General features: G+C 41.1%; 1 protein-coding gene across 1 annotated transcript in view; it reads left to right on the top strand.

Moving 5' to 3' along the window:
• Positions 1-11893, top strand: part of DEUP1 (deuterosome assembly protein 1) — a 51352-nt gene extending 39459 nt beyond the window's left edge. Inside the window, exons 12-13 of the mRNA XM_086614194.1 lie at positions 692-992; positions 11723-11893. Of these exons, the coding sequence (XP_086470320.1) occupies positions 692-992; positions 11723-11893 (472 nt within the window). The remainder of the gene's footprint in view (positions 1-691; positions 993-11722) is intronic.
• Positions 11894-13745: the final 1852 nt, after the last annotated feature.

Here is a 13745-nt window from a genome sequence, read left to right as displayed (position 1 = left end):
TCTCCAATGCGTTATCATTAAATCAGTGGTAAAATTAGTATTTGCAGTAAAAATGCAGGATCAAATATTTCTGTACTAATTTTTTAATTTAGCTTACTTAAACATTTTTTTCTAAATTCTGGCTATTTGAACATAGTTGTTTAAGGCGATATTAGATCTAAATTTACTAATTATCCCATTTATAATAACAGTTTTCATTTCCCATCTTACTTACACTTTCGTATTTGATTTCCTCTGTTTGTGTGGCTAAATTCCCTCTAGTTCCTATCGTAGTGTAAGCGAAGTTACCCACTGAAAGGGTAAAGGGATGATAACCTTTGGCAAGAATGGGTAACAAACACTTAAGGATTGTTGGTATCTTCAATTCAAAAAGTGAATTTGACTTTTAGCTCTCGTCCTGCCACAATTATATGGCAAGATTACTCAACTTAAGCTCCAGTGAAAAGGTTTAAATTAGTGTCACTGAAGTCTCAGCTGAAGCAGACAAAGAACGCAGACTTAGGGTGGAAAGTTGCTAAATTGCTGCAACTTGATAATTCTTAATCTTATGCCCATAACTTGATGCATGAAGCCTTTTGAATAGCTAATAATCGAAACTGCAGAAACAAATAAAGTAAAAACACCTTGGCTTTGCTGGGATAGCTTAGAGTTTTAAATGGTTTTCAGACTTGGAATTTTTTTTCTCTTTCAGAACTTTCCAAAAGAAAGATGCACGGGAAATCGAACGTCAACGGACTGCTATGTTCACAGCCAGCGGACACCACAGAAACTGGAGTCCTGCTTCGTATGGCCAAGGCAATACCACTGGTTCAAAAAGTGACAGCACTTTATGTTCTCATACACTTCCCAGAGGTCATGAAAAGAAGAGAGATTATCAATCTCCATCACCACCAATGGGATATCCTTTGGGCTTTGGCGGGATGTTTTCTGAAAAGGGCAGAACAGACAGTTCACTGAGCCCTGCTTACAATGCAGAAGAAATCATATTATTAGTAAGTAACTATTTTCCTATAACATATATTCTCAAAGATCCATCTGTGGACCAAATGTAGCCCTGGAGCAGCCAAAGATTAGATCACCCCCGCTGTCGTTATTATTTACACAGCGCCAGCCCAGCAAAAATGGAAATACCTTATCCTAACATAAATGCATTTTTTCTGGAGATTAAACATCTCCTACCAGGCCATACCCCTACACTAATAACGATGGTGATAATTACCTGCCATTAGGCGACTGTAAGAGAGATTTCTACCTTTTAGCTCATTGCCTTCTATATTGGGGCACTCTGCTTCATATTGCCTTCTGTAAGGGCACTCTGCTTTAGGTGTATTTCCATAATGCCTGTAAACTTACTGCCTTAAGTGCTGTTAGACAAGTTTCTACAGCATTCCATTGATGGATGAAATTAGAGGAATTGCAGCAACTATTTTCTATGTGTTAGCTATTGTATTCGAAAGGAACAGAAACGATAACTGCTGTAATCTTTATTTTTCTTGAAAGAGTAATAGTTCAGCATTCTTTCTTTCAGTCTTCATAGGCTGGAGATTACCAACCTCCATGCCTAGGGCAACTTCTTAGGAAAAACTTTCCATAATTCTTTAACTTTAGATCTCTCTTTAAATTTGAGCAGTAGTCAGAGAACAGTGAGAACCGCATAGTCCTGGGTGTTCAACCTCACTTCCATTTTCATATTCTTATGGTTCACGGGAATTTTAAGTAAATGGCTTTTGGTTTCTTATGTCTTGAGAGTCTTCCTCTTTAAACTGCTGATCATGAAAAGAATTGTTTGGACTTTTTCAGGAGACTTTAATAAACACCAGTTCTCCTCTCTTCAGTCAGAAGCGTCAGGCAGAGACATCAGGCCTCAAAGCTGCTGCTTCCAGCCAGCCCAGGGAAAACGTCCATTCTGAGATACTTTTGCAAGCTGCAGGGAAACTATTTCCCAGCTGGCACTCAGGACAGGGTCCATGCCAAGGCAGTTGACCAGATTATAAGGAAAACACTTTGCAGCTGGTCTGTGGGCAAAGCACATAATGAAATTATTAAGCAAGGGATATTTCTTGTACAGTGTCTAAGTCCAAATCAGTGACACTGAAGCAGGTGCAAGTTCAGAAGATCACTAAAATTAAATCATCACTCAGATGACATTGGATACCACAGCTTTAGTGCAGAGATGATTCAACAGTCTGTTACTCTAGAGTTCTGTGTTCAAATGGAAAGCCATTGCATCAAGGAGAAAGAGAAAAAAAACATATAATATGTTGTAAAGCAGAGTTCTTTGACAGTTTTCAGGACTGATGTTTCACTTAAGTGAAATCTACAATATGTTCAAAACTTCTGAAGATGTTATAAGGGACCATTTTTCTGAAGAATATTTGTAGCACCCATTGAAAACATCAGAATTGCAGGTGATTTCTTGATATGTACCAAAATTACTCTGTTGGTATTTAGGGAAGTCAGAAAATAGTCTGTAGGACTTTAGACAAAGACTTAAATCTTTCCTCCCAGTAGAGAGTCTTCAGACAACCTTAGTAAATGTTCCACTGGAACCTCTGTCCTTTCATGTTCCTACTTTGAGATTAAACGTGTAGAGAAAGTCAATCTTGCCTTAGAGTAAACTAGAAAGGTCAGCTGGGATTCACTGGACATTCCTATAACTCCAAAACTTCTTCTTTCAAGGCTTTCCAAATCTAGGGAAATACTTTTTCTCTGAACAGTACTTTGGGGTGAGCTCTCTTTCTGAAACAAACAACTTGAGAAAATAGTTGCTTGATCCATTCCCAATCTCTAGGAAAACTATTCCATATAATAGTCCAAAGTCCAGTTTCAAATTCAATATTTCCCACAGAAAACAACATGTAAATACATAAATAAAATAGGCAATAAGATTATTTCAGAATAGTCCATTTCTACACATTTTCTCAGTTTCCACTGGAGCAAGCAGTTATGTACATTGTGTTTCCCAGTCTGGATCTTTAACTCATAGTCACAATACCTTCTCATGTTTCGTTACAGATGATGGACAGCCATTGTCTGTTGATGCTTTCAAGACTTGGAAAGATAAGAAAGTCTTGAGCTGTAGCAGGAGAATTTAAATTAAGCATCAGGAAACATTATAATGTTAAGGATGGGAAATAATAAATAGATTGCAATCAAAAGTTGTGGAAATTCTACCACTGGACATTATTAGGAATGATTTTGACAGTCTTGAGCCTACCCTGAGGCACGCTGTGGTCCATGCTTCTCACTCTTCGGTATTACTATTACCTAGCTGGTTAGGTACTTAGACCCTCTAAAAACCTTCCTATATGGCTTGACAATTTTCTAGGCCTCTCAATTTTGATTGTCATATATGCACAGAAGCATGTTGAAGACAGGCACGTGTACCTGCTGCCTAAGGTGTATTGCAGTGTAAAGGTAGCAGGGCATAAGCAAACCAGGAGGTTCCTGGAATGCATTGATGATAACTTCCTTCTCTAAGTGACAGAGGAACCAATGAGGAGAAGTGCTATGCTGGACCTCATTCTCACCAACAAGGAGGAGCTGGTGGGGAATGTGAAACTCAAGGGCAGCCTTGGCTGCAATGACCATGAAATGGTGGAGTTCAAGATCTTTAGCGCGGCAAAGAGAACTCACAGCAAGCTCACTACCCTGGCCTTCAGTAGAGCAGAGTTTGGCCTCTTCAGGGATCTGCTTGGTAGAGTACCACAGGAGAAAGCCCTGGAGGGAAGAGGGGCCCAAGAAAGCTGGTTAATATTCAAGGATCACCTCCTCCAAGCTCAGGAGCGGTGCATCCCAACAAAGAGGAAGTCAGGTAGGAACACCAGGAGGCCTGCATGGATGAATAAGGAGCTCCTGCACAAACTCAAACACAAAAAGGAAGCCTACAGAGGGTGGAAGCAAGACAGGTAGTTTGGGAGGAATACAGAGAAACTGTGCAAGCAGCCAGGGAACAGGTTAGGAAAGCTAAAGCCCTGATAGGTTTAAATCTGGCCAGGGGCATCGAGGGCAACAAGAAAGGCTTCTATAAGTACATTGGTGATAAAAGGAGGACAAGGGAAAATGTAGGCCCTCTCTGGAAGGAAACAGGGGACCTGGTTATCCATGGTATGGAGAAGGCTGAGGTACTCAATGACTTTTTTGCCTCAGTCTTCACTGGCAAGTGATCTACTGCACAGAAGGCAAAGGCAGGAACTGGGAGAATGAAGAACCGCCCACTGTAGGAGAAGATCAGGTTCGAGACCATCTATCCATCCTATTTGAGAAGTTGTGGCACTCCAGTGAAATTCCCACCAACCTGAAAAGGGGAAACATATCTCATTTTTAAAAAGGGAAAAAAGGAAGACCTGGGGAACTATAGGCCAATCAGTCTCACCTCTGTGCCCCTCACGATCATGAAGCAGATCTTCCTGAAACTATACTAAGGCACATGGGAAAAAAAGAGGTGATTGGTGACAGCCAACATGGCTTCCCTAAGGGCAAATCCTGCCTGACTAATTTGGTGGTCTTCTATGACAGGGTTACAGCGTTGGTGGATAAGGGAAGAGCAACTGACATCATCTACCTGGACTTCTCCAAAGCATTTGACACTGTCCCGCATGACATCCTTATCTCTAAATTGGAGAGACATGGATTTGATTGATGTAGCATTCGGTGGATCAGGAATTGGCTGGATGGTCACACTCAAAGAGTTGAGGTCAATGGATCGATGTCCAAGTGGAGGCCAGTGACAAGTGGCGTTCCTCAGGGGTCAGTATTGGGACTGGTGCTGTTTAATGTTTTTGTCAGCGACATGGACAGTGGGATTGAGTGCACCCTCAGCAAGTTTGCTGATGACACCAAGCTGTGTTGTGTGGTCAACACACTGGAGGGAAGGGATGCCATCCAGAGGGACCTTGACAGGCTTGACAGGTGGACCCATGCAAAAGGTTATGAAGTTGAACAGGGCCAAGTGCACATGGGTCAGGGAAATCCCAAGCAGAAATACAAAATGGACACAGAATGGACTAAGAGCAGCCCTGAGGACAAGGACTTGGAGGTGTTGGTTGTTGAGAAGCTCAACTTGAGCTAGCAGCATGTGCTTGCAGCCCAGAAAGCCAACCGTATTGTGGGCTCCATCCAAAGAATTGTGGCCAGCAGGTCAAGGGAGGTCATTCTGCCCCTCTACTCTGCTCTTGTGAGACCTTGCCTGGAGTACTGCATTCAGGTCTGGGGTTCCCAACACAAGAAGGACATGGAGCTGCTGGAGCGGGTCCAGAGGAGGGCCATGAAGATGATCTGAGGGCTGGAGCACCTCTCCTTTGAGGACAGGCTGAGAGAGTTTGGGTTGTTCAGCTTGGAGAAGAGAAGGCTTTGGGGAGACCTTCTAGCAGCCTTCTACTTAAAGGGTGCCTACGAGAAAGCTGAAGAGAGACTTTTCACAAGGGCAGGTAGTGATAGGACAAGAGTCAATGGCTTTAAACTGAAAGAGGGGAGATTTCAATTAGATTCAAGGAAGAAATTCTTCACTCTGAAGGTGGTGAGGCACTGGAACAGGTTGCCCAGAGAAGCTGTGGATGCCTATCCCAGGGAATGCTCAAGATCAGGTTGGATGAATCATTGAGCAATGTGGTCTAATGGAAGGTGTCCCTGCCCATGGCAGGGAGGCTGGAACTAGATGATCTTTAAGGTCCCTTTCAATCCAAACCATTCTGTGACTCTGTAGGGTCAGAGGAAACTACCCCCAAAAGCCCCCAAATTTAGTCACAGTGAGAATAAAATTAGCCAGAGCAATTTCTGTTCTTGGTGTTACAAGAACTTTCCTGGAAAGCAGAAGGAGTTAAACATGAGAAGACTTTAATACTCTGGTATCTGACCACTCATGATTTGACCACTAAATGTTAGAATATCCCAAGTGTTAAAGCTTTCTTGCTGCCCTGCTGAAGTTGCATCAAAAAATGCTGAGACATGGGGCAAGAAAAAGATTAACTCCAGGCAAATTAATTAGGCAGTCTGCAAGAAATAATAGACGTAGGTTCCTGAAGTGCTTCTTCCCTAGCACAGATTTCATACGTGGAAATATGCATCTCTGTCAGCTGCACTTCTTCATTTCCAGCAAACGATAAGGCAAAAAAGTGATTCTCATTTCTGGTCTACACCAAAGAAATATGTGATCAACTAAAGCTGTAGAAACTTAAAAGCAGAGTCCTTGTTGCCTAACTAACCAAACGAGTTAGGTCGAAAGCTCACCAATGAACACATTTCTATTCAGCTCCAGTAAGAAAACTGAAAGACATAAAAGTGTTATCTGAGGAAAAAAAATTCAAAATCAGAGACCATGAATTTCATCTGAGACATGGATTAAAGCAGTTTCTTTATAGTTTTTCTTCTTCAGGCACTGAAAGTAAAGACAATAAAGAACACTGAAAGAGTAGACCAGAGGCTTGGAAAGCAGAGCTTAGTTGCTAACAAGAAATGTTGCCTTTTAGACCTGTTTAGATACAAGCTTCTCACAAAGTGCATGAAAAACAGTGCATTAGGGACCTGTCTAAAATGATAGTCAGTCATGTCTCACCCTCGGGTAAGGAGCTGGAGGGAACCATAATCTACTTATTCTAAGCAATAAACATTCTTCTCTCAATTCTGAGGAAACTGAGAAATGTCTCATTTACAGTTTACAAGAAAAAATACATCAAAGTAAGTACCAGTTGAAGCAAAGGACACTAGCATTTTAGGATGATAGCTTGATCATGGGGCCAACATGTTTCTAATGACAAGTCAGCAATTGCGGCCCAGAAAGCCAACTGTATCCTGGGCTGCATCCAAAGAAAAATGGGCAGCAGGTCGAGGGAAGTGACTCCTCCCCTCTATTCTGCTCTCATGAGATCCCACCTGGAGACCATTCAGGAAGAAGGACATGGAACTGTTGGAGCAGGTCCAGACGATGGCCATGAAGATGATCCGCGGGCTGGAACACCTCTGCTATGAAGACAGGCTGAGAGAGTTGGCGTTGTTCAGCCTGGAGAAGAGAAGGCCCCAGGGAGACCTTTTAGCAGCCTTCCAGTACCTAAATGGGACCTACAAGAAAGCTGGAGAAGGACTTTTCGTAAGGGCATGTAGTGATAGGACAAGGGGCAATGGCTTTAAACTGAAAGAGGGTAGATTTAGATTAGATATAAGGAAGAAATCATTCATTCTGATGGTGGTGAGACACTGGAATAGGTTGCCCAGGGAAGCCCATCCCTGGAAATGTTCAAGGCCAGGTTGGATGAGGCTTTGAGAAACGTGGTCTAGGGGAAGGCCTCCCTGCCCATGGCGAGGGGCTTGGACCTAGGTGATCTTTGAGGTCCCTTCCAACCCAAACCGTTCTACGATTCTGTGCAAATTGTAAACATTCTTATAATGAGTCTCCAATAATCTCTTACGACTTAGTATGACATTTCTGAAGACTAGCGCTCATGTCAATCTGCTGTTCATATGGAAACGCCCAACATGACTCTTCTTCTCTAGGTGATGACACCAATTAAATTCATATTTCATATTCGTATTTTCTCGGTTTCTTACACTTCTAACTGGAAGCATTTTATTTGCTCAGTATTGAATCAATGATTTCAGAGGTGGTATTCAGCAAGTGAAACACATGGTAATTCTCTAAGCAAAGCCTCTAAATCCAATGTCTTCTTCATAATACAAAAACCTTTTTCAATTACTTCAAAATAGTACTGCCACTCTATCACTGAATCCAGATGTCATAAGAAGATATTTTTATGACCTGGCCCATGAAGGAATACATGTGCATGTAGCCATAGCATTCAAAATCTCGGAAACAACTCTTCATATGAAAACAATCACAGAATCACAGAATCACAGAATGGTTTGGGTTGGAAGGGACCTTTAAAAGTCATCTAGTCCAAACTCTGACATCTTCAACTAGATCAGGTTCTCAGAGCCCCATCCAATCTGGCCTTGAATGTTTCCAGGAATGGGGCATCTACCACCTCTCACAGCAACCTGTGCCAGTGTCTCACCACCTTCATTGTAAAAAGTGTCTTCCTTACATCTAGTCTGAATCTATCCTCCTTTAATTTAAAACCATTATTCCTTACACTATTGCAACAGGCCCTGCTAAAAAGTTTGTCCCCATCTTTATTATAAACCCCCATCAAGTGCTGAAAGGCTGCAATAAGATCTCCCTGGAGCCTTCTCCAGGCTGAACAACCCAAACTCTCTCAGCCTGTCTTCATAGCAGAGGTGCTCCAGTCCTCAGATCATCTTCGTGGCCCTCCTCTGGATGCGCTCCAGCAGCTCCATGTGCTTCTTGTGTTGGGAACCCCAGACCTGAACACAGTACTGCAGGTGAAGTCTCATGAGAGCACAGGGGCACAAACACCTCCCTCGACCTGCTGGCCATATTTCTTTTGATGCAGCTCAGGATACAGTTGGCTTTCTGGGCTGCAAGTGCACATCGCCGGCTCATGTTGAGCTTCTCATCAACCAGCACTCCCAAGTCCTTCTCTTCAGGGCTGCTTTCAATCTCTTCATCCCTTAGTCTGTATTGATACTAAGGGTTGCCCCATTCAGCTTGGTGTCATCTCCAAACTTGCTGAGGGTGCACTCGATCCCACTGTCTTATGTCATTGATGAAGATATTAAACAGTATTGGTCCCAGTTCGGACCCCTGCATGAGAACACTTGTCACTGATCTCCACTTGGACATCAGCCCTTTGACCACTACCATCTGGATGCAACCATCCAACCAATTCCTCATCCAAAGAGTACGTCCATCACATCCGTATCTCTCTAATTTAGCGAGAAGGATCTTGTGGTAGATCATGTCAAACGCCTCACAGAAGTCCAGATGACATATGTAGCTCTTCCCTTGTCCACTGATGTAGTCATTCCGTCATGGAAGGCCACTACGTTGGTCAGGCAGGACTTGTCCTTGGTGGAGCCATGCTGGTCTCAGATCACCTCCTTGTCCTCCATGTGCCTTTGCATAACTTCTAGGAGGATCTGTTCCACGGTCTTGCCAGGCATAGAGGTGAGGCTGACAGGTCGGTAGCTCCCAGGGTCCTTCCTACCCTTTTTAAAAATGGGTGCATGTTTCCCTTTTTCCAGTCACCAGTGTCTTCACCTGACTGCCATAACTTTTTAAATATCATAGATTGGCTTAGCAGCTACATCAGCCAATTCCCTCAGGTCAATTCCCTGCATCTCGTCAGGTCCCATAGACTTTTATATGTTCAGGTTCAGGTGGTAACGAACCTGATCTTCTCTTACAGTGGGAGGGACTGCTTGCTCCTCCAATCCCTACCTTGCAGTACATCTACTTGGGAGGTGTGGGAAGAGAGGGTGCCAGTGAAGACTGAGGCAAAAAAGTTGTTGAGAACTTCAGCCTTCTCCTTGTCTGTTGTTACCAGTTTGCCAGTGTTGCTCATCAAGGGTGGTACGCTTTCTTTGACCTTTCTTTTCTGGCTGACATACCTGTAGAAGCCCTTCTTAATTACTCTTTGCACCCCTTGCCAAGTTCAGCTCCCTCTGCACCTTGACTTTCCTGATGCCATCCCTACACAAGTGGGCAGGATCCCTATACTCTTCCCTGTCCCTGCTTCCACTGCCTGTGCATTTCCTTCTCGCCCTTTAGTTTGGCCAGCAGATCTCGACTCAGCCATGCCAGTCTCTTGTCTTCCTTGCCTGATTTCTTACACCTGGGAATCGAGAGCTCTTGTGCTCTACGGAAAGTGTCCTTAAAGTTCTGCCAGCTCTGTTCTGCTCCCTTGGCCCTGAGGGCAGTTTCCCAAGGAGTCCTGTTCACTAACTCCTTGAACAGCTGGAATTCTGCTTTCTTAAAATTCATGGTCTTGACTTTACTCCTTGTCTGACCCATATCCCTCAAGAGTGTGAACCCAACCAGCACGTGGTCACTGCAGACCAGGCTGCCTCCAATCTTGACATCTCTGATTAGCTCACTTGTGTGAGCTAATGATGATTGAAAACAACAATTTATGGGCAGGAAATCATGCACGTGTTTATGAGGATGGTGATCTCCCTACAGAGTTTCTCAAACATTGGAAGATTAACAGTCTTTCTTATCCCTGCTAGTGCAGGGATTGATAGAAGATTGTTGTGGCACAAAGTGATCCAATACCTTTGGGTTCCTTGTTCCTACATGGCAAATTAAGTCACTTTTTCTTCCCTGCCCTGTTAAAACACTGATTTGGAGGGACTGAGGAAAGGAAGATTCTGCTTTATCTGTGAATTTCATTTTAGGAACTCTATATGTCAGAAAGCCTGTCTCACTCTAGAAGGATGGTATTAAATTCAGAATTTATTTCCAGCTATCGCTTACTTGCTGTACCTCGAAAAGAATAGAGGTTTCCTATAGGAAATCTCTAAATTTCATCTCAAGGTCTGCTGCAAAGAGTTTGAATAGAATAGTGCTTTAAAGTATTTCTCTAGTTAGTATCTTTTGGCCTGGAAAGCTGCTACAGAGCAGTTTTAAACCAGGCTGAAAGCAAAGACCAGCTCTGCTCTAGTTGCCGTGGAAATAGGGAATACCCCATTCTGATACAATGGAGCCCAGAACAAAAATTTACAGGTGTAATAGAACTGGCCTTTCCCACAAAACATTTGAATATTTAAATCATTTGAATTCATTCCTATTTGATGTGCTGATAGATAAGCTCTTGTTTTTACATTTTAGGAAAAATAAAACCAGAGATTCTAGACGAATAACTTAATCAGTTATTAAAACTATTTAACATATGGTTTAATTGAGACAATAAATGTAAATTATCTTTCTCAATATATGATCATATAAAGACAGAAAATTATCTTGCTCTTACTCAGTATTACAGCTCCTATAGTAAGTTTTTTCTCAGTCGACTGTTAAAAATTCATGTCATAAAATTGTATTTATCTATACAAATAAACATTGAATTTATTTAAACAAGCATAATATCTTCAGGCAAAGAAAAATGATTTCATATTTCTTTTGATAAAGATATTCCAATGAATGCATTTTAAGTATCAGCAAAAAGAATTAACAAAAATTGCTGCTTAAAAATTTAGAACTTGTTTCAGCAAAGACTCACTCATGTCCTTTGTATTATGACAACTGCATCCCATGACAACCATTTTAAGACCAATTTTTGGTATGGTTTATGTCTCAGTCTACTAAATGCTCATTAAATAGAAAGAAGATTTTTCAGTGAACTACTTGCAGTGAATAAAATTTATTACATTCTCCAGAATATCAGGGCTTGAATTTGATAGTACTGAAATGAGCACAGGTTTTCTTCCTTTCCTCAGAAAGCATCACATCACAGAAGTAGAGAGCTAAAATTACAGGAGGCAATCAGCAGTACCCAACACTAGTTATATTCTGTAATTCCAAAAACCAGATTATTGTCCTCTGTCCTGGTCTAAATTATACAAGTGATGAACATAACTTGTAGCAGATCCAAAGATTTTGAGGTTCTGAAGCAGCTTAATTCTCTCTAACTCGATATTTAAATTTTTAATGGCAAATCTGCATCCTAATGGTGTGAATATGTCATTTAGGCACCTGAATGCCTTTAAAAATGTATGCCCAAATTCATGTATTTCTTGGAAAGATATAAAGCATTATAGCATTATTAGCTGCTGTAGGTTAAGATATTTTACAAGTCTAAAATTTGATAATGCAAACATGTTGTAGGATTTGCTGGTTTTTACTAACCATTATTTTCTATTCATTTCTCAGTCTCCCCCTGAGATGTCCTTCCTTGCAACAACAGAAAAGTTCCTTCAAGAGGAAGAGAAACATACAAGAGAGTTTGAAGAACGTTTAAATTCACACCTTGAAGAACTGCAAAGGCATTCTGAAAATACTGTAATAAAATATGCCAGGATACAGCAAAGCAGGCATACTTAAGCCAGTCACACAATTAAGAAAATAAAGCTAAGTAATCTCCCATGAGTTTCTCAGAACTAAAATCTGCAATTAGCTGCTTCATGTATTTAGGCACATTGCCAGTAGCATGTATTTTAAACACCAAAGTTTCAGTAAAATAATCATTATCCTATGGATTTAGGTATATTGTAACTTGACTATATTACAAAATATCATACTCTAAACATATTCTAAAATACACAAGTTGGTTTCGCATAGTTAAATTGTGTGCAGCAGAGACCCTGTTGCAGCACTGTAAATTAAGTAAGATACTTTCGATTCTGTGATGTACAGAGGGCTAGTAAGTGGAATTATTCCCTTGAAAATATAATCAGCCAAGAGAAATTCTCTAGATTGCACAGAACAAGAATAATAGGGGCCTTTAGCCATGTCATAGCTCCTAGCTTAAAGAGCTTATCTATGCTCTGGTTATTCTTGGCTGGAGAAATAGCTCTTGGGACTCTTGAAATAAGAAGTTTGAGCTTTTTCTTTTTTACACTCTTAAGCCATGCGGGTCTGTGAGGACAGCAAGAATAGACAAAGGACGTATTTTGAAGCCACCCGTATTGCCTCTTTTGCCAAACCTATAGACTTCACCTGGGGCAAAGCCTAATCTCAGGTGCTTCACATGCTTTACATTAATACTTTACAGTTTTTAAATACTATTTTCAAAAGCACCTGTTTTGGCATTGATGTTTTGATACTGTGCTGGGTCATTGTTTACGCCAGAACAGGGAAAAAACCTTTAATTTCAGACAACTTGTGATCAGTCTTAGGTAGGGGCCTAAATGCTTTATATTTTTCTACAACATAGAAGAACATTATAAAACTGAGCAGAGTTAATTCAACTCCATGTGCCGAAAAACTGCATAATGTTGAGATTCCTTTTATTTGCAATTCATACTGAATTCTATTGCTGTGCAAGCGAAACAGAAATTACAGACAGTGTTGATGAACCACCAATTTCAGTGAAAGAGATACTGAAGAAGTGCTTTCCAGCATATACTGTTGCCAACTTCCTGGAAAAAACTGGATAAAAATAATACCAGACTGTCAAACAGCTCCAGTTTGCGAGTAAAAGAAGTCTCATTAATATTCAAGACCACAGCAAAAATGTAAATTGTTTTTGGAGGCTATATTTCCATTAAGACAAAATACATCACACTTACACAAAATATCAAGATTTTAAATACCAGTTTGGCTCAGTTTGCAATAAAATGAATAATGAAAATGAGGACGTCAAAGAACCTTTTACAGGAAAATTCAGGAAAATTACTAGACTCAGCTGGAGGAACAAGGACTGAATAAAAAGATGATGGAAGGACATCTGAGCAAACTAAATATATATGCATCCTCAACTTAAGGAGAGATGCATCTGGGAGTTTTAAAAGAACTAATGAAGAAATTTAGGAACATCTAGAAATGAAGCTAAATTTTAAGGTGGGAAAGATCTGTAGAAGCAAAAAGAGAGCAAAATGTTGTCTTTCAGAAGGGTAAGGGAAAAAAAAAAAAAAGGGATATTAGCCAGTTAGCCAGATTCTTTTGCCACTGCAGGATTTAAACACACAACAAGACAGTACGCTCCAGATCTTCAAAGAAACATATGTGCCTGAGTCCAGCCCAGGCTTGAGGACTCTCCTCGTGATACAGATCTGTGGGATCTGTATCTGGGTTTCCCTGCCCATGGCAGGGGGGTTGGAACTAGATGATCTTTGAGGTCCCTTCCAACTCAAACCATTCTATGATTCTATGATACAGAATGATTGAATGAAATTACCAAAAAAACAAGTTTGTTTTTTTTCTACAGCCTTTTAAGATCTGGCCAAGCAAATAA

Source organism: Tauraco erythrolophus, chromosome 1 (genome assembly GCF_009769465.1).
Source record: "Tauraco erythrolophus isolate bTauEry1 chromosome 1, bTauEry1.pri, whole genome shotgun sequence".
Classification (NCBI taxonomy): domain Eukaryota; kingdom Metazoa; phylum Chordata; class Aves; order Musophagiformes; family Musophagidae; genus Tauraco; species Tauraco erythrolophus.
Note: the sequence above shows the minus strand (reverse complement) of the source record. Positions and strands in the feature narration are given on the sequence as shown.